Raw genomic sequence first — 18,426 nt, 5'->3', positions numbered from 1 at the left:
ATTATCTTTTAAATTCCTTAAAACTCTTTAAATGCATCCAAGGCAAGACTTGAATGCATTTAAATGATTCCAAGAATAAAAACTTATATTTAATATTTTCACTTACTTTTACCAGAGGCGCCATATTTTAAAGGTCTGTAACAAACTATTATTTCAGGTCACTTATAAAAGTTCTTGAACTATTGAACAATTCATATAACAGCACTTTTTTCAACTGAACCCAGGAGTAATGTTAAATTTCTCTGAATTTTGTTATTGAAATTCACACCTAAAAACAATATAAAGAAACATTCTCTAAAACGATCAGCCTTGGGGCCGGCCCAGTGGCGCAAGTGGTTAAGTGCCCACGCTCCGATGCTTTGGCTGGGGGTTCGCCGGTTCGGATCCCGGGCGCGCACTGACGCACCGCTTGGCAAGCCATGCTGTGGCGGCATCCCATATAAAGTGGAGGAAGATGGGCATGGATGTTAGCCCAAGGCCAGTCTTCCTCCGCAAACAAAAAAAAAAAAAAAGAGGAGGATTGGCAGATGTTAGCTCAGGGCCAATCTTCCTCAAAAAAATAAAATGAAATAAAATGATCAGCCTTACCTTCAGCAAAGCATTATTTATTTATTAATAACAAAACTTGTCCATGAAAGTTTTAAGTAATAACCTGTAGAAGATAGTCAGAATAATTACAAATGTATACCTCCAACTCCTTCTTACAAAGAATTTAAAGAAAGTTGATTCGCCTAGTAATTATCATTTAAAGAAAAATATTAAAAATAGAAATCCCGGGGCTGGCCCAGTGGTGTGGTGGTTATATGTGCATGCTCTGCTTCAGCGGCCAAGTGTTTATGGGTTCGGATCCCGGGCACGGACCTATGCACCGCTCATCAGGCCATGCTGTGGAGGCATCCCACATACAAAATGGAGTATGATGGGCACAGATGTTAGCTCATGGCCAATCTTCCTCACAAAAAAAAAACACAGATACCCCTTTACTTACAGTAGTAACTCTAGTGCCTAGTAAAGCACATTAGAGAATTATAAATCATGACTACAGAACACTATAAATCACGTTCCTAATTTGAGCTAGGGCTAATAAAAGTAGTGAATGCTAATTATCATTGCTTTACTACCTGTATGACCTGACATCTCCATATTTTCTTTTTCTTCCAAACGACTTTCCCTCTTTGATATTTTATCATCCTTTGAAACAGGTATAGGAGCAAACCTGCGAGGTGCTGGTGTCTCCAAAGGAGATTTCTGTTTATCAAAACTCTTATTTTCAACCTCTCTTGAAGGTGCTTTAATAGAAAATAAAGAAAATAATAAATTTAACTTACTTTTAAAACAATTCTAAATGGCAGAATGCTACCCTTCCTATTTTAAAAATAAAACAAGAATTATATGGGATACACAAATTATTACCATATATATAGAAATAATTTCATCCTCACTAGAAATCAAAAGAAATACAGACTATAAACATTCTACACTTATAGATAACAAATAAATAAGAAAAAAAATACGACAATATTCAGTGCTACTCAAGCTGTGGTGAAAATGGCATAGCCAGACACTGCTCATGGCCATGGACACTGACAAGGCCAGCTGGCACTAAGCACAGTAAGTCTTAAAATTTTTATATACTTTGATCTAGTAACCTTCTCTTGGAAATTTATCCTCAGGAAATAACCTAAAAGAAATAAAATATTAAATATATGATGATTGTCATTACAGTATTATTTATAAAGAAAAAACCCCCTAAAAACTGCCGAAATGTTGAACAACAGGATAACTGTCAAGTAAATTGTGAAGCAGTTATTTAATAGACTATCCTTTAGTCATTAAAAATTAAATTATGAAATAACTATGCAAAACATGGGAAATACTTTTGATATGCTAGTGAAAAAGCAGTACAAAATTCTATTTATGCTACAATTACAAGTATATAAAAATGATATATGCCCAAGAAAAAGCATAGAAAAATTAAGTGTAATGTGTTGAATTTTTAATTTACTTGTTTTTTTCTTTTATTTCTGTTAGTAACTAAAATACACAAAGAAAAAAATTCAGTATATAACCAATGAAACAGACATCTTTTTCCTTTAAAACTTAAGTCTAAAAAACCAAAATTATGAGCAAGTAATTCTCCAGAATTGAGTATAAAAACAAGTGTCTACTTCTACAGAAAGTACATGGCTGGGTCATATTGATTTGCTCAGTATCATCTAAAGAAAAATATTAAAAATGGAGTTTCCACTTTAGTACTACAAGGCACATTAAAGAATTATAAATCGTGAGTGTAAGGCACATTAAAGAATTATAAATCGTGAGTGCAGACACCTGAGTTCTGGCCGTAGCTCTGACACTCACTCTCAAGCCAGGTGACCTCGAGCAGGCAAGTCATAACCTTTCTGTGCTTCATCTTCCTCCCTTCACAACTTAAAAATGGACTCACATTACTTCATACCAGTTTTGTAAGGAACACTCGTTTGTTGCAAAATGTAAAGCACCTTACAAGTATAAGGGATCTTTAATATGTCTGTAACACAGCATGTTCTAACAAATCAGATGTTGGAGATGTTGTACATCATTAAAGGGACAGCCCCTTGATTTTCATTAGTTCATTGTTCAAATATGAATAATTTGGAGACACATTTATTCATTTACTTTAAATTCCAAAGATTTAATACAAATAAGCTACATATTCCTTTATTATAAACAAAGATTTTAAAAATTCTATTAGGATAGACTTGCATTACAGAATTGCATTGCAATTCTGAAAATATTTAGAAATAGTTTATAATTATATTCAGGTGGTTTCTCTCTTGACAGAATCAAGAAAAACAGTAAATATGCAGTTTGTCAGAGAACTGGAGAATTGATTACAAGCATTTTTGATACTAGATAAGTAAAATTTTTCTAAATTTATAAGTGCTTCTGACAATTTATGAAAGTTATTAATTAAAACCATAAAGTAAGACATGATCCATAACTTGACTGAATAAGTTTCAAAATGACCTAAAAATTACTTGACCTAAAAAAGAACTAATTTTGTAAAACAAAGACTTAGTCTCTTACAACCTAGTAAATAAGCTTTCAGCTTATATACCACAAAGAATATTCATAGATGACATTTTTTATTCATAGAGAACTACATATTTTTACCTTGTTTGGAAGCAAATGTATTATATGAAGATAGATTACTGCTACCAAGATTCAAATGTTCTGGTTTTACAGAATATTTTTCCACTGCTCTAGGAGGAGGCATAGTAACAGGCTGAAAATTACCAGTCTTGAGCGCAGCACTAATGAAATGAGTCTAGAAAACGTAAAATTATTTTATTAATTTCAAACATCATTTAAAGAGTTAGATGACAAAATATATTGAAATTTATTAGAGGACGTGAGAATAATTTATTGGATTTAATAAACAATGAAAATACATACATTACATGCAACTATCCACTGTAGCAAAGATGCCACTGGAAGGATATAGTATCACAAAGACCTGGGTTAAGCCTACCTCTGTGGTGTGACCTTGATCATTTTATTTAACCATTCTAAACCTCAGTTTCTTCCTTTCTACCTCGGAGATGGCTCAGGGACCACTGAAGTAAGGAGAGGACCAGGAAGAAGGGGCCTTAGCCCTACACCTCTACTTCAACCAGAGAATTTAAAACCAAAACATCTCATCTTTTATATACTAGATGGTAAGATTTCATTTGAAAGTTTAAAAACCATTGATAGTAAGCACTCAAATAAATAGCAGCCATGTTTAGTATCAGCAATAATATATCCATTTACACAACACAGTTTTTAGCACTATTTATTAAAATATCTGTTATGTATAAGTATCTCACCTAATAAAACTGATTTCAAAAGAGAGTTTTATGCCAGGAAAAGAAAAATCTGAAAAGATTTATAGTTTTACAGAATTCCTAAAAGTGTGTCAAGATCCCTCTACATGAAACAGATGAGACAGACTCAACGAGTTTCATTTCATTAAGTACTTACTGAACTACTAATATACTTCATAGGTTATTGAAACTTCAATGTTCTCTGTAACCATAAGTTTTTTAAATAAGATGTCTGAATTAGCAAAGATTCCATTCTTTCAAAACCAGAAAGTTAATAAATTATGGGTTTATTAATGGAAAGATGGATGAATGGCAAACTGGCACTTAGGACTAAGTAGGACCATCTCTTTAAGAAATCAATGTGCTTCTCAAATGTGTCCTTTTATTCTGAACAAAAAAATATTTTCTAGGTAAAGAAATCAAGGCTCAGAGTAAAGGTATTTGTAGACTGGGGCCCAGCACTCTGATAGACTCTCACTAGACAACATGCTGCACACTCAATTTACTCATGTATGTACTTACTAAAACTTGACTTTGGATGCCCAAAATCATTCCAATAAAAGTATTATCTTCAACCACATGAAAAGTTCAAGACAAGCTCTATTAAGAAGTCTTGAAAATTATAGGACGTTAGTGTTCAGTTTCATCATATATTGAGCTGTAATACTTATTTTTGCATATTCTTCTGAATGTTACATTTTAATCTAATTTGTAAAAGTTTTTAAATTGCATATTAATTAAGAAAAAAAATTAGGGGCCGGCCCGGTGGCGCAAGGGGTTAAGTGTGTGCACTCCACTGCAGTGGCCCGGGGTTCGCCGGTTCGGATCCCGGGTGCGCACCAACACACCGCTTGTCAGGCCATGCTGTGGCAGCGTCCCATATAAAGTGGAGGAAGATAGGCATGGATGTTAGCCCAGGGCCAGTCTTCCTCAGCAAAAAAGAGGAGGATTGGCAGATGTTAGCACAGGGCTGATCTCCTCATAAAAAAAAAAAAAAAAGAAAAAAAATTAAAACCAATGCATTTATGCTGATCATTCATTCATTCAAAAAAAAAAGAAAGAAAAAGTATACTGAGTACCTGAATGCGGGGTAGTATCCCAGGACTTGGAAATTCCAAAATAAATAAGAAACTATACTATCGGCTCCTTGTAAGGATAACTCTTCCTTTTTTTTTTTTTTTTTTGGTGAGGAAGATTAGCCCTGGGCTAACATCCATGCCCATCTTCCTCTACTTTATATGTGGGATGCCTGCCATAGCATGGCTTGATAAGTGGTGTGTAGGTCTGCGCCTGGGATCCGAACTTGCAAACTCCAGGCCGCCAAAGCAGAGCACGCGAACTTCACCACCACACCACTGGGCCGGCCCCATAACTCTTCTTTTTATAATAGCCCAGTGCCTCATATTCAAAAGGCACTAAAAATGTTCATACTTTCAATTAATTAAATGCAGAAGTAAATATATTTACCAGGTGGTTCTCATCCAAGGGTGTACATCAGAATCATTATAGAGCTTTCAGTGATTCCCAGGCCCCATTTCAGACCTGCTATCTCCTCTGAGAGGTACAAGCATGTGTATTTCTATAAAGCTCTCCAAGTGATTCTGGTGCACATTCCCAGGCTAAGAACCACTGATGCAAACAAATAATTGCAATGTGATATAAGCGCTTTAAAAATAGTATGAACAGGGCCGGCCCCGTGGCTTAGTGGTTAAGTGTGCGCGCTCCGCTGCTGGCGGCCCGGGTTCGGATCCTGGGCGCACACTGAGGCACCGCTTCTCCGGCCATGCTGAGGCCGCGTCCCACATACAGCAAGTAGAAGGCTGTGCAACTATGACATACAACTATCTACTGGGGCTTTGGGGAAAATAAATAAATAAATAAAAATTAAAAAAAAAAAAATAGTATGAACAGAAATACCACAAAAGAAGAAAACACCAACTATGAGTAGAGGTCTCACAGACCTAGATATTTGAACTACAACGTGCAGAGTTCTCCACATACAGGGAAAGAATGAGGAATAAGTAAATCATTATTTAAGAATGAAAACTGCTACAATCAATGAGCTATTGCAACAATCAATGAATATTAGCTTAGAGATCCAAGTGATACAAGATCACTGATGTGTGCTCGCTTTATTACAGATACCTGCATATCCAGTTGTTGTTGTTGTAACTTTTCAAGATGCCTAATGTGCTGCTCCATAAACAGGTTCATTTGCTTTTCATGATCATGACAATGTAGTTTCTCATGCTTATTCTGAATGCTTGTTTGCTGCTCTGTAACACGTTGTAACTGTTTATCAGTCTCCTGTAACTTATTGAGTAATTCTGTAACAGAATTGACTTTTGCTTCCAAATCACTCTGTACCTAAAACAGTAAAAAATCAAAAGATAACAAAAATATGCTTAATTATTAGAAAGTTTATTTAAAGCAATTGGTATTGAGAAATAATAAAACCAGGGCTTTTACTCTCTAAATTTCTGATGATTTTATGCCTTTATTTTTAGAATCACAGAAATAAAATGCAGAAGATAGCTATCCTTAAGTACATCTTTTCTCTCATAAAAAAATGCCAAATTTGCCACATAGAATTTTTATAATGCCAGAAATAAAACACTTAAATAAAAATTAAAAAGAAGGAAAAGGCAAAACGAAGTAGCTTTGATACTTCACTAATCTAAGGCTGAGTTAGGCGGGCAGCCTCGAGTTCTAGTTTGGCTGTGCCACCTATTAGCTCAGGGACCTTGTGCCTCCTCTGACCTGTTTCTGGGTTTTCCCATTTAGAAACTGAGGGGGTTGGCAGAGCAGGTCTCTGAAGTCCCTTCCAGCTCTAAAATAAGGAGGACCAATTACCCCAGGTTGCCCAGGACTGATATATTTTCAGGGCTATAACTGGGAAGTCCTGGGTTCTGTAGCACTAGCGCAGTGATGAGGGGGAAGTCTCAAAACTCTTGAGAGGTATTACCCAACCACAGAGAGCAAGTAGAATGGCCCTGGTTTATGGCTGGACACAACAATTTATAGAATAGGTTCCTAACAAATATTTTTACATTTTACAAAGTAGTTATGAACATCTGGGGAGAAAAATATACTTTTATCAGTGGCGCTGCTGTTGCAATGGCAGCGGCAGTGGCTGCAGCCACAGCAGTAGCTGAGTCAATTCCACTGGGTGAAGTTCTAGACTCCTGAGGAATAATATCCTTTTCTGTGCCTGCATCTTCTAAAAGCTGTACTTGTACTTCCTTAAAAACAGGCATGCTTTGAGCTCTGTAAATAAAAAAGGAATAAAAATCTATTCAGTAAGCTACACCTTAGGTAAGAACCATTTCAAGAAATACCTATAAATGGTAATCTGTTGAAGGTGGATTTTCTCGATTTTTTAAAAAATTAAATCCCTGGTTTTCGCTATCAGCATCTCATCAGTCATTTGGTTAACGAAATCTATTAAGGCTCAGGTCTCTAAACACTAAAGAGATAAGAAAATAATTTCTTGAAGGCAGTGATATTTCAGAAAATAAGACTTACGACACATGAAAAAGACATGGACACAATTACAAAGATATATAATCAAGAAGTACAAATTTAAAACATGCAGAAAAGCCTCTAAGAATTCAAGTACCAAGTTTTACTCGCAAAGGAAGACAACCCAAGAGGGACTGTTAAAACTGCTGAAAAGAATTTTTTAAATTCTAGCTCAGTTAGGTTTAATAATTATCACCTAAGTTTATTAAAATGGGCACAAAACACACTATTAAGCAGCCTAGATTACAAATGGGTCCAGCAAATAGATACATATTCACAATAAGGCATTTAACTAAATACTAAAAAAAAAAAAAAAAGACTGGTCAATTTTGCTCTATATTTGGCCTAAAAGAAAACAATGGAAGGAACCACTGATAAAACTGAGAAGTCTCTAGGTAAATGTAAGTAAAATCAGCAGGAATGTGCCTATCTCCAGCTCCTGAATCCCCCCCGTTTGATTCTTAAAGAAGGCCCAGAGCTCTTAAACTTACTCTTACTCTTTGATATTTCCTCACTTCTACTAAGAGCATCATTTTTCTCTCAGTCTCAAAATTTTACAGTTATCTTAACTTCTCCACCCTCCACTTATCTTCTGACACCCAACTGAGTGATCACGCTTCATGCTTTGTCAATTATTCCATCACAATTGCAGGAATAGTGTCATAGAATTATAGAGGCAGGGGAAACCCCACAGGCCATCTATCTTAATTTCCTAATTTTACAGGTGAAGAAGCTGAGGTCCACAGAGGTAACAGGATTTGTTTGATCAGAGTCACAGAACTAGTAAGTGGCAGAGTTAGGGCCCAGTTCCCAGAGATCTTCCCACAACACCCAGCTTCTCTCAGAACAGCAATTCTCCCTTCCTGCTTCTCCCTCTCTAGTACAAAACTTCATCATCTCTTGCCAATTATTTCATTCTTTCAGTTTTTACTTAGTTAAGAAACTTCCCACACACATTTCTCTACCATACAAAAATCGAAAACAGTTCCATCGAGAAAACTGAACAGGCTAATTTCCTCGGTTGGCCTTCCACACCTCCGACCTCTGGCCCTGCCTTAGCTTCCTGTATATACCTCCTATTCTCATGAAACAACCGTCTCTGGGGTCACACTCGCTGATTGCACCACACCACTCCCACAGCGGACTCCAGGCCTTTCCTCACTCTGTTCTCTCAACCTTCTTCTACCCAATCCTTCTACTATACCCTTCTCCCTCTTTAAGATCCAATGCAAGCCTTAACTTTTTCAATAAGCCTGTCCTTATAACACTTCCTCTTGATCTCTCCCTTCATTAACTTCTTTTGCATACAGTGCCTCTACCACAGAATTGAGTCTTGATAATCAGCCATCCTCTACTTTATATGGGACGCCACCACAGCATGGCTTAACAAGCAGTGCATCGGTGCACGCCCCGGGTCCAAACCTGCCAACCCCGGGCCGCCGCAGCGGAGCGCACGCACTTAACCGCTGCACCACTGGGCCAGCCCCTGGCTTGCTTTCTTTGTGTCTCTCTCAAAGGTCTGGTTTTCTCCGAGTCCTGCCCGCTGCCATCTTTCTTTTCACTCTCACTGAGTCACTTCGACCATTTCCAGAGCTTAGACTACCATCAACACACTGATGACTCCTACATCTGGATTTCTAGCTTAGACTCCTTTTTGTGAATTTGACCTTTATATTCAATTTTCAACTGGACATTTTTTACCTGGATGTCTCATAGGTACCTCAAACCCCTGCCCATGTCCAAAATAAAATTTATTCCTCCAAGGATTCTTTCCCAAGGATTCCCTTTCTCAATGAATACTACTACTGACCGTGCACTTATATACGCCAAAAATCTGGGATTCACCCTCAGCTCCTTCCTCACTCTCACATCTAATCATCGATTCCTGCCAATTCTATCTCCAAATCATCTTCCATATCTGTTTACTTCTCTCCAGTCCAGCATGATTCCCACCCTCATTCCACCACTCCCCAATGTATTCAGGGCCAATCTAATCCATCTCTCACAGAGATTCCTGAAAAATATGTAGCCAATTAGTTTCCTCGACTACAGTCCACTCATCTTCTAATCCATATTTTGATATCAATACTTGAGTGAGTCTTTTAAGAAATATATATCATACTCTAAAACTTTTAAATGATTTGCCATTTCTCTTAAAGTCCAAACTCCTTTAAAGGAGTTCGTAAACTAGCCCTTTGCTTACCTCTCTAGCCACGTTAGGACCTTTTCCCCTTGTTCTAGACACTCTTCCTTCCTCAAAGGCTCCAGTCTATTACCTTTCATTATTATAGCTTCAGAGCACATTTAAATATCAAATACGGCAAATTCTCTGTCATTCTGTTTTTGTTTTTCCAAAATTAGCTAGTCTCAATTGTGTGTATTCTATATGTATGCATTCTTAACAACAGATATATATATTCTCAACTGTATGTCCTTCCAGATAAATTTTAGAATCATTTTGCCAAATTGCATCTACCATTCTCCAAATAAAAAAAATTCAAGTGACACTGACTATAGCGAAATCTCTCTCTTGAGAGATAAGTAGACTGTCTTTTAACTCAACATGAGAGTCATCTTTATAGTTCTATTTCAATTATTCTCTACATTGCAATTACCTTCTCAGAGGCCATGCCTAGCTTTTTTTAAAAATTCTGTTCATTCACCCTGAAGTGGGGAGAATCTACTTCAACAGATAAGAGGGGTAGTTTTCACAGTTACCTCTCACTGTCCACATGTTTATAAACAACTTCTCCCTCTCAGATCTGAGAGTTCGGAAAGCTCTGACTTGAAGGCAAGTTGAAAAAGTCCCCACTGCGGCTGGAGCAGCCACTTCTCCTGGCGTCAGCTGGATGCAAGTGGTAATCACTTTCTGTCCAACTGAGTCAGATGTAATCTGTAATTTTTAGTTCAAGCATAGAATTTGAGAGACTGCACCACCCCTCTGCCCTTATTTTTGCTTTTTCTTATATATTTATAAACCCCAGGATACAATTTACCATCCAAATTCCTCTCCTAACCACCATATCACATACTAGGAATTGTAGGCTGAACAAAGGTAAAAAGCAAAGACATGATGAGGCCAACAACCTGGCTGGCTCAGATCATACCCTTGTGGTTTAAAGACAGTATTTATTTTTGTTAGTCCAGTATTTTCCAGAGCATAATATGTATACCATGGATAACTGTGTGAAAAGAATAAATGTTTTATTTTAATAGTTGTATATTTATTTTAATTGTATTATTAGAAATACTGACTTTCCATTTACAGAAGAAATATAAAATTTCCTTTTTGAATAAATTGAGAGCTCAAAAGTAAGTAAAAATTTGTCCTGTTTTCTAAGGGGCCTTCCAGGTTGCTCGGGTTCAGGAGTAGAATACACTTAGCCTAAGAATATGCATCCTGTTCCTTCCCTAGTAATGATAAAAATAACAAAAATTGCCTCCAGAGTAGTGACGTATTCTTTCATGGTCATCGTGGTGCTACTGTCAGGGTTGGTTCTGTATTTCATTGGTATATAAGATAAAGCTGGAGGGATCATTTAGATGGAGTAGTAGCCATGGTCTCCCTTCACTCCATCCAGATGCTAAGCTTGTCCCTTTCTCAAATCTTGACCAGGAAAAGTCTAACTGTCCTTTGATAGTAAATAATAAGTATTCTGTATTTGGAACTACTTGACTGCTGCTACAAGTGGTATAGTGAAGTGATTAAGAGAGCAGGCTCTAAAGGTAGATTGCTTGGGTTTGAAGCTCAGCCCGGTGAATACCTGCTAAATGACCCTGGGAAAAATCAATCTCTCTGTGCCTCAGTTTCCTCATCTATAAAATGAGAATTCTGTAAATTGGGATCGTAATGGAATCTATTTCACTGGATCTTGTGAGTATTGAATGAGTTAACGCACATAAAGTGCTTAGAACAGCACCTCCTCTATAAGAATAGTTAACAGTCATTGAGTATTGTATATGTGCCCAGCACCATGAAAAACACTTTACATATATCATCACACAATACATATCTCCCACATTGAAAAGAAAGTTTTCCCTATGTCCAAAGTATAAATGAAGCTGATTTTGGAGAAACATATACAAACACAAGAAATGCCCCACCTATGTTCTGTAAATGAAACTTACTTTTGCTTTAAAACTGCTCTTAGAGCATCTTTTTGTCCCATAGTGTATTGAGAAATAAAGATGTCATTTGCTGCAAAATCAAGACACAAAGATACACTTCAGATTCCTGAAAATTTATTAAATTCTAATAAGCTACTCCAAAAAACCTTTTTTAACTAAAACAATGTTTAGGAATTCAGCAATAAGATTTCTCAATTAAAAAAAGGCAAGGAACAAATTAAGTGACTGGTAATAATAGTTGTAACCCTAGACCCTAGGAAAATAATTGTATCAAAAACATCTGAGGCTAAACTGGAGACATTTGCTCAAACTCGAAAGAGAAAACTCCTTAGATGAAAATAAAACCAAGTACTTAAAAAATGGCATTAAATAAAATTTTTCAAAATTTTTAATAAATTACAAAATATTTTTAATCTATTATCTTACCAAAGACTAGTCAAAACTTGAATTCAGAATTTATTAACAGAATCTATAAACAGAGTTAGATCCAGAATCTAATACCAGACCTGTGCAATAGGTTGGTAATAATAAAATTACCTTTACAACTGCAAACCTTTTTCTGGATTTTAGAGATTCCATTAATATTTTAATTTGGAGGGAAAACCTAATTAAAAATGAAAATAATAAAAAAAAACTAAAAGCCTGTTTAATGAATATCTAAAAACATCAATGAATGTCTAAAAATCTAAAATTCTATCCTTACAAAAGAAATTCTAGGGGCCGGCCCGGTGGCGCAAGCGGTTAAGTGCACACGCTCTGCTGCGGCAGCCCAGGGTTCAACGGTTCCATCCCGAGCACGCACCCATGTGGCAGCGTCCCATATAAAGCGGAGGAAGATGGGCATGGATGTTAGCCCAGGGCCAGTCTTCCTCAGCAAAAAGAGGAGGATTGGCAGATGTTAGCTCAGGGCCGATCTTCCTCACAAAAAATAAAAAAAGAAATTCTAACATGTTACAACATAGATGAACCGTGAAGACACGCTAAGTGAATAAGTCAATCACAAAAGGACAAACATTGTATGATTCCATATATATGCAGTATAGTGAAATTCATAGAGACAAAAGGCAGAATGGTGGTTCCCAGGGACTGGAGGGTGGGAGGAATGAAGTTAGTATTTAATGAGTACAGAGTTTCAGTTGGGGAAGATGAAAAAGTTATGGAGATGGATGGTGGTGGTGGCTGCACAAGGCGAATGTACCCAATGCCAGAGAACACTTAAAAATGGTAAAAACGGTACATTTTATGTTATGTATATATTACCACAACAACAACAAAAAATCAAATCTATCCTTATACCTTTTTGTCTGTTGCTCTCTTCCATTTTATCCAAAGGCAACCCCTGCACTGCAACATCTTTAGAAAAATCCTTTGAGATATGAAAAGAGGAAATGAAAGGCTAAATAAACTTTAGATTTATTACTTATCAAGTACCTTTTACTAGCTATGTGACTACTGTGTTCCGGGAGGGCAGGACTGTGTGCTTTATATACTGAATTCCCAACACCACCACAATGCTTAGGCACATTGAAGCTACTCAAGGATTTGTGTTGTCAAACAAGTGAATGAACGAGCAAATGAATAAGCAAGCAACTATGGCCCTGAAATTCAGACTCAAATCCTGATTTGCCACTTCTAGGAGAACAAGTCACGTAACTTCTCAGTTGCTACAGTTAAATGTGAAAATCTGATTCACTGTAAGTCAAATGGAATGCATAAGGACGGCCAGTACACGGCACAACATCACAAATTAATCACGGCGTTCTCTGCTACTGAGCTCACAGTGTGGCCTCAGGATTCTCTACGGCAAATAGCTTTCTGTTTACTTGTGTAACCCTACACTTCATCTCTAAGATTCTACTCACTGCTAAGACACCATGACTTTTTAAGTAGTAGGTTCATTCAACATTGCTCTTCACCTTCCCTAGACATACCTCTTTTTTCTTCTGCTAAATCAGAAAAAGTAAAAGAGAAAATCACAAAAGGAAACTGATCCAAACTATCCACTGATAACAGTTGTTAACTTCCTAAAAATAGCCAGATGAGACTAACAATACAGTAGAATGCATCTGGGAAATTAGAGAACTTCTACAAATCAGTAAGAAAAAGCACATAAACATGTAAATCACAGAAGAATAAATACAGATGGCAATATACATGAAAAAAATTTCCCATTTACTAACAATAAAAGAAATACAAAATAAAAGTGAGATGCCTTTTTTACTTATCAAAATGGCAAAGATTTTTTAAAATTTTAATGCTCCATATTGGTAAAGATGGGGGAAAATAATTCTATTAAATCCACTCATGACCTTGCTGGAGAGAATATATATTAATACAGTCTTTCTGAAGGCAATTTAGAAACATTTCAAAAAGTGTACATATCCTTTGATCTAATAATTTTACATCTAGAAATTAATCCTAAGGTAATGACCTGGAATATTCACAAGAATGTTCATCACATGGTTGTTTATATTATCAAAAATTGCGAGAAAAAACCTTAATGTCAAATGACAGGAATATGAACAAATAAACTATGGGACACACATACATTGAAATTCTACGAACCCATTAAAAGTTTCTAGAAAAAAAAAAAAATCAATGACCAAAATAAAATCAATGACGTTGGGGCTGGCCTGGTGGCGTAGTGGTTAAGTTGGTGTGCTCTGCTTTGGCAGCCCAGCATTCATGAGTTCGGATCCTGGGCACGGACCTACACAGCGCTCATCAAGCCATGCTTTGGCAGCCATCCCACATACAAAATAGAGGAAGATTGGCACAGATGTTAGCTCAGGGCCAAGCTTCCTCACAAAAAAAAAAAATCAATGACATGGAAAGATATCATTAATACTACTTAGTTATAAAACAGTATGGTCCCATATAGTCAAAAAATATATAAATCCATAGGAAAAAAAACTCAAAATGTTAACAATTGTTGATTTTAGTTGTGGAATTTCTTTTTTCCTTTTTCCCTTTGCATTTTCTCCAATGAATTTTCTTTTAAGTTTTTGTTTTCTTTCCACACATTCATAAAGGTTAGCCTCAAATAGAAAAAAGGACATCTCATCTTCTGGTAGTAGGGAGAAATAGGTATGAATAGGAGCAGATATAAATAAGCTTATAAACGTGAGTATATCAGGCACAAACTCCCTTAGTCTTCTCAATATGCAAATCTACACAAAAACAAGCTGTGAGCCCATATTAAATCTAATGGGATCCTGACTGATGATCTTCTAAAGATCACTTTTGTGATCTTCTTTAGTGTAATCTTCTAAAGATTACACTATTGTGTAATCTTCAATTACACAATAACAGCATGTCCATATATCTGAGAAATTATTTAGAGAATGGAATTCAAATACTATTAATCATTAAATAAGGCCTGCTCAGAAAAGAAACAAAAAACACCAATCCAAACGCGAGGCATTTACTCAGGGACCAAGTATGGCACATAATTATACTTTTTTTTTTTTTGTTTTTGCTGGGAAAGATTCGCCCTGAGCTAACAACTGTTGCCAATCTTCCTCTTTTTTCCTCCCTACCCAAAGCCCCAGTACATAGTTGTATATTCTAGTTGTAAATCTTTCTAGTTCTTCCACGTGAGCCACCGCCACAGCATGGCTACTGACAGACGGTGGTGTGTTTCCACAACCGGGAACCCAACCTGGGCTGCCAAAGTGGTGGGAGAGCCAAACTTTAACCACTAGGCCATCAGGGCTGGCTCCATAATTATACATTTTTATTGTGAGTTTTTGACAAAGTTAATAAGTAAATAGTTTCAATTTCATTCTTAGTTTACCAGCTTCAATTTTCAAAATATTATATTGTGAAATTCTCTTCTTTAAAGACTTGTTAAATTGACAAAATATAGGTCAATATTATGATTAGTAGTCAAAGTCTAATTAGATTGCACGACTAAAACATATTTGTCATCAAATATTTTCAGCATTATAAATAAAAAAGGTTAAGATCAGAATTTCATATTATTTCTTAAAGACCCCTGAAAAAACACACACAAAGACCTCACAGTAGTCTGAACGATATATAATTACATCTCACTTTTTAAAAAAATTATGTTGTTACTGTTCCTTTTCCTTTACCTAACAATATGTTAAGTCTCTGATCTAGAATACCTTTGTCTTAGATAACAGCAGAGCTTCTTTTCAGTTACAATATTTCGCTCAATGGTCATTATCTTACTAACGCGTATCTTGGATTCCATAGAAGGCCTTTTGTTTAATGTCTCAAACACTATTCAAGTCACAATTGTAGTATGTAAAACATTTATCTTGGTAAGTGAAATTTAAATAAAAACAAGGCTAATCAAACATAATTTAAAAACACATTATTCAACAATACTGAAAATTTTAACATGAGCATAATTAAGAATCCTTTTACTTACACTTTCTGACACAGCAGGATTTTCTAATGGAGGCTGCTGATAATTTCTAGCCAAGGATAAGTCTGATGAACCTAACAAAATAAAGGAATCAATTTTAGTGATTTCTAAATCAGAACCTTACTTTTAGAAACTGTACAGGCACGATTCAAGAACTATATACTCCATATTAATGCAAGACCTAAATTGAAGCCACTTTTCATGCAAAAAACTTAAAATGTAATTAAATATATCCCAGTGAAGGTTTCACAGCTGATATTTTGGAAAATAAGAGTCAGTACAGGGCCAGCCCCAGGGCTTAGTGGTTAAGTGTGCGCGCTCCGCTACTGGCCACTGGGGTTCGGATCCCGGGCACGCACCGACACACCGCTTCTCCAGCCATGCTGAGCCCACGTCCCACGTACAGCAATTAGAAGGACGTGCAGCTATGACATACAACTATCTACTGGGGCTTTGGGGAAAAATAAATAAATAAATAAAATTATTAAAAAAAAAAAAGTCAGTACTGACAATCAAGTGGGCTAAGAATAAAAGGTTTTAAAATACATCATTTGGGCCGGCCCTGTGGCTTAGAGGTTAAGTGCGCGCACTCTGCTGCTGGCGGCCTGGGTTCGGATCCCGGGCGCGCACCGACGCACTGCTTCTCCAGTCATGCTGAGGCCGCGTTCCACATACAGCAACTAGAAGGATGTGCAGCTATGACATACAACTATCTACTGGGGCTTTGGGGGAATAAAATAAATAAATAAATAAAATTAAAATACATCATTACACTGTTGGATTTAGACAAACTATGGATAGAATCATTTGCCAGGAACAAAATGTGTACAAAATATGTAAAAACCTGATTTAACAGTAGGCCTCTTATGCTGTACCCCAAAAAAATCAGCATTATAAAAGCATTTTTGTTTTTTCACTAACATTCATTAATTTGATCCTTACAATTACCAGTAAGGTGGGTAAAGCATATATGTTGTTCTCATTTGCACTAAGCTCCAGACAGGTTAAATGAATTAGAACGTGGAAGCGATGAAAAGGCAAACGTCAGGCTTTTCTACCATGCCAAACTGGATAGCACGATCCAAACCGGAGGTAGAGCACTTGGTAAAGCGCCCCAGTGGTGAGAAATACGCACATCATACTAGTTAAGTGTGTCCGTCACAGATGTGAACAAGAACAGTGTGCAAAAACCACACAAAGAAAAAACACAAAGGAAATGTTTCATTCATTCCATCTATCCCGTATTATGCGATGTAGACTGCGCCCGGCCATTTTCCCAGGGAAAGGGGTCAGTTTTCAAACACCTGTACAAACTAGCCATAACTAATATTTGGTAATTAAAACATTAAAAAAATCCTCCAAATTTTGAAACACAAAACAAGGAAATGAAAATAAAGACTAAAGATTTACAAAAGGGAAAACGATTGGGAATCATACCACGTGACGTTCCATTCAAGCCAGCCCCCGTTCCAGCAGGAAGACGTTTATTTGCAGACAACGCTGGAGGAACACAGGACAACGCATCTTTCAGCAAAGCCAAAGTATCTCCCTGATTTGGAGAAACTACCTCACGAAGTCTCCTCGCTGGTACTTTAACCTTTTTTTTCTGTTCCGGGCTAAACTCGGAGCCTTTCATATTATTGGTAACAAAACTAGTCCCACAGTTCTGAGCAGAACTTTCTTCTAGGTCCATAAAACTTCGGAACAAACGTTTCGCCTCTTTGAAGACTTGGGGTGCGAGGAGAAGAAGCGGGGGAGGACTATGAATGAAGAAAACGTGAATTTCAACTGATTCTAAAAACACGCAGTCATCAACTTTTAAATAAAACGTCTAAATAGACTATCCACAAAGCTACAACTTTCTATATGGTATTTAGTCCAGGATTAGACTAGAACATCATATGTACCCATTAATGCCACTCAGTCTGTTAATGCACCATGCCAATGAATCTGAACGTGAGGATGACAAGAGAGTGGCCGCAAGAGCAACAATAAGCATAATCACACAGCGCAGTCCCCGACCCGAGAGCCGGCAGCGCAAAACCAAACAGATGCGCAGGCGGAGTTAAGAGCTGTTGAGAAGAGGGAGTCAAGCAGGTAAACCGAAACGCTATTTTTTTAAAAAATCACCCACATAAGATGCTTAATAGCTTTCTTCAGCCAGAGTCTTACACACTTCTCCAGATGCAATCCTCGGACACCTAAAAGCACCTCCCCACGTCTCCAGAACGCTCGGCAACCGCACAGTCACAGGTCTAACCTCACAACAGCTTCGGTTGCCCGCGGGTCCACACCCACTTCCCTTTAAGCCCGCCCTTGAGACACAACACGCATGCGCGCCAAGAAAATCGTCCGAAACATCCAACCGGAAAGCTAAACGCTCGGCGGTGCTCCTCCCTTTCTCTCCGGGTGGAAACAAGCTCCCAACGTAAAAGGCTCAAAGCACGAGTGAATTTGGTTTTTTCTGTTTTTTTTTTTTTTTTTTTTTAAGGCAGTACATTGCCCGAGAAGACTTGAACATTGACTAAAACC

General features: G+C 37.0%; 1 protein-coding gene across 8 annotated transcripts in view; it reads right to left on the bottom strand.

The window, feature by feature from the left end:
- Positions 1-18,174, bottom strand: part of KIAA0586 (KIAA0586 ortholog) — a 133,375-nt gene extending 115,201 nt beyond the window's left edge. For 2 of the 8 annotated variants that reach the window (XM_058567019.1, XM_058567018.1), the window contains exons 1-8: positions 17,332-18,131; positions 15,898-15,968; positions 12,795-12,864; positions 11,499-11,568; positions 6,941-7,115; positions 5,994-6,215; positions 3,157-3,310; positions 1,122-1,289 (exon numbers count right to left, since the gene is read on the bottom strand). In XM_058567019.1, the coding sequence (XP_058423002.1) occupies positions 1,122-1,289; positions 3,157-3,310; positions 5,994-6,215; positions 6,941-7,115; positions 11,499-11,568; positions 12,795-12,864; positions 15,898-15,968; positions 17,332-17,587 (1,186 nt within the window). In that variant the 5' untranslated portion in view covers positions 17,588-18,131. Of the gene's footprint in view, positions 1-1,121; positions 1,290-3,156; positions 3,311-5,993; positions 6,216-6,940; positions 7,116-11,498; positions 11,569-12,794; positions 12,865-15,897; positions 15,969-17,331 lie in introns of those variants that run through there. The other 6 variants (XM_058567021.1, XM_058567024.1, XM_058567017.1 and 3 more) reach the window with 6 other exon arrangements.
- Positions 18,175-18,426: the final 252 nt, after the last annotated feature.

This window comes from Diceros bicornis, chromosome 24 (genome assembly GCF_020826845.1).
Source record: "Diceros bicornis minor isolate mBicDic1 chromosome 24, mDicBic1.mat.cur, whole genome shotgun sequence".
Classification (NCBI taxonomy): Eukaryota; Metazoa; Chordata; class Mammalia; order Perissodactyla; family Rhinocerotidae; genus Diceros; species Diceros bicornis.
The sequence above is the reverse complement of the archived record's forward strand: the minus strand, read 5'-3'. Positions and strand labels throughout refer to the sequence as shown.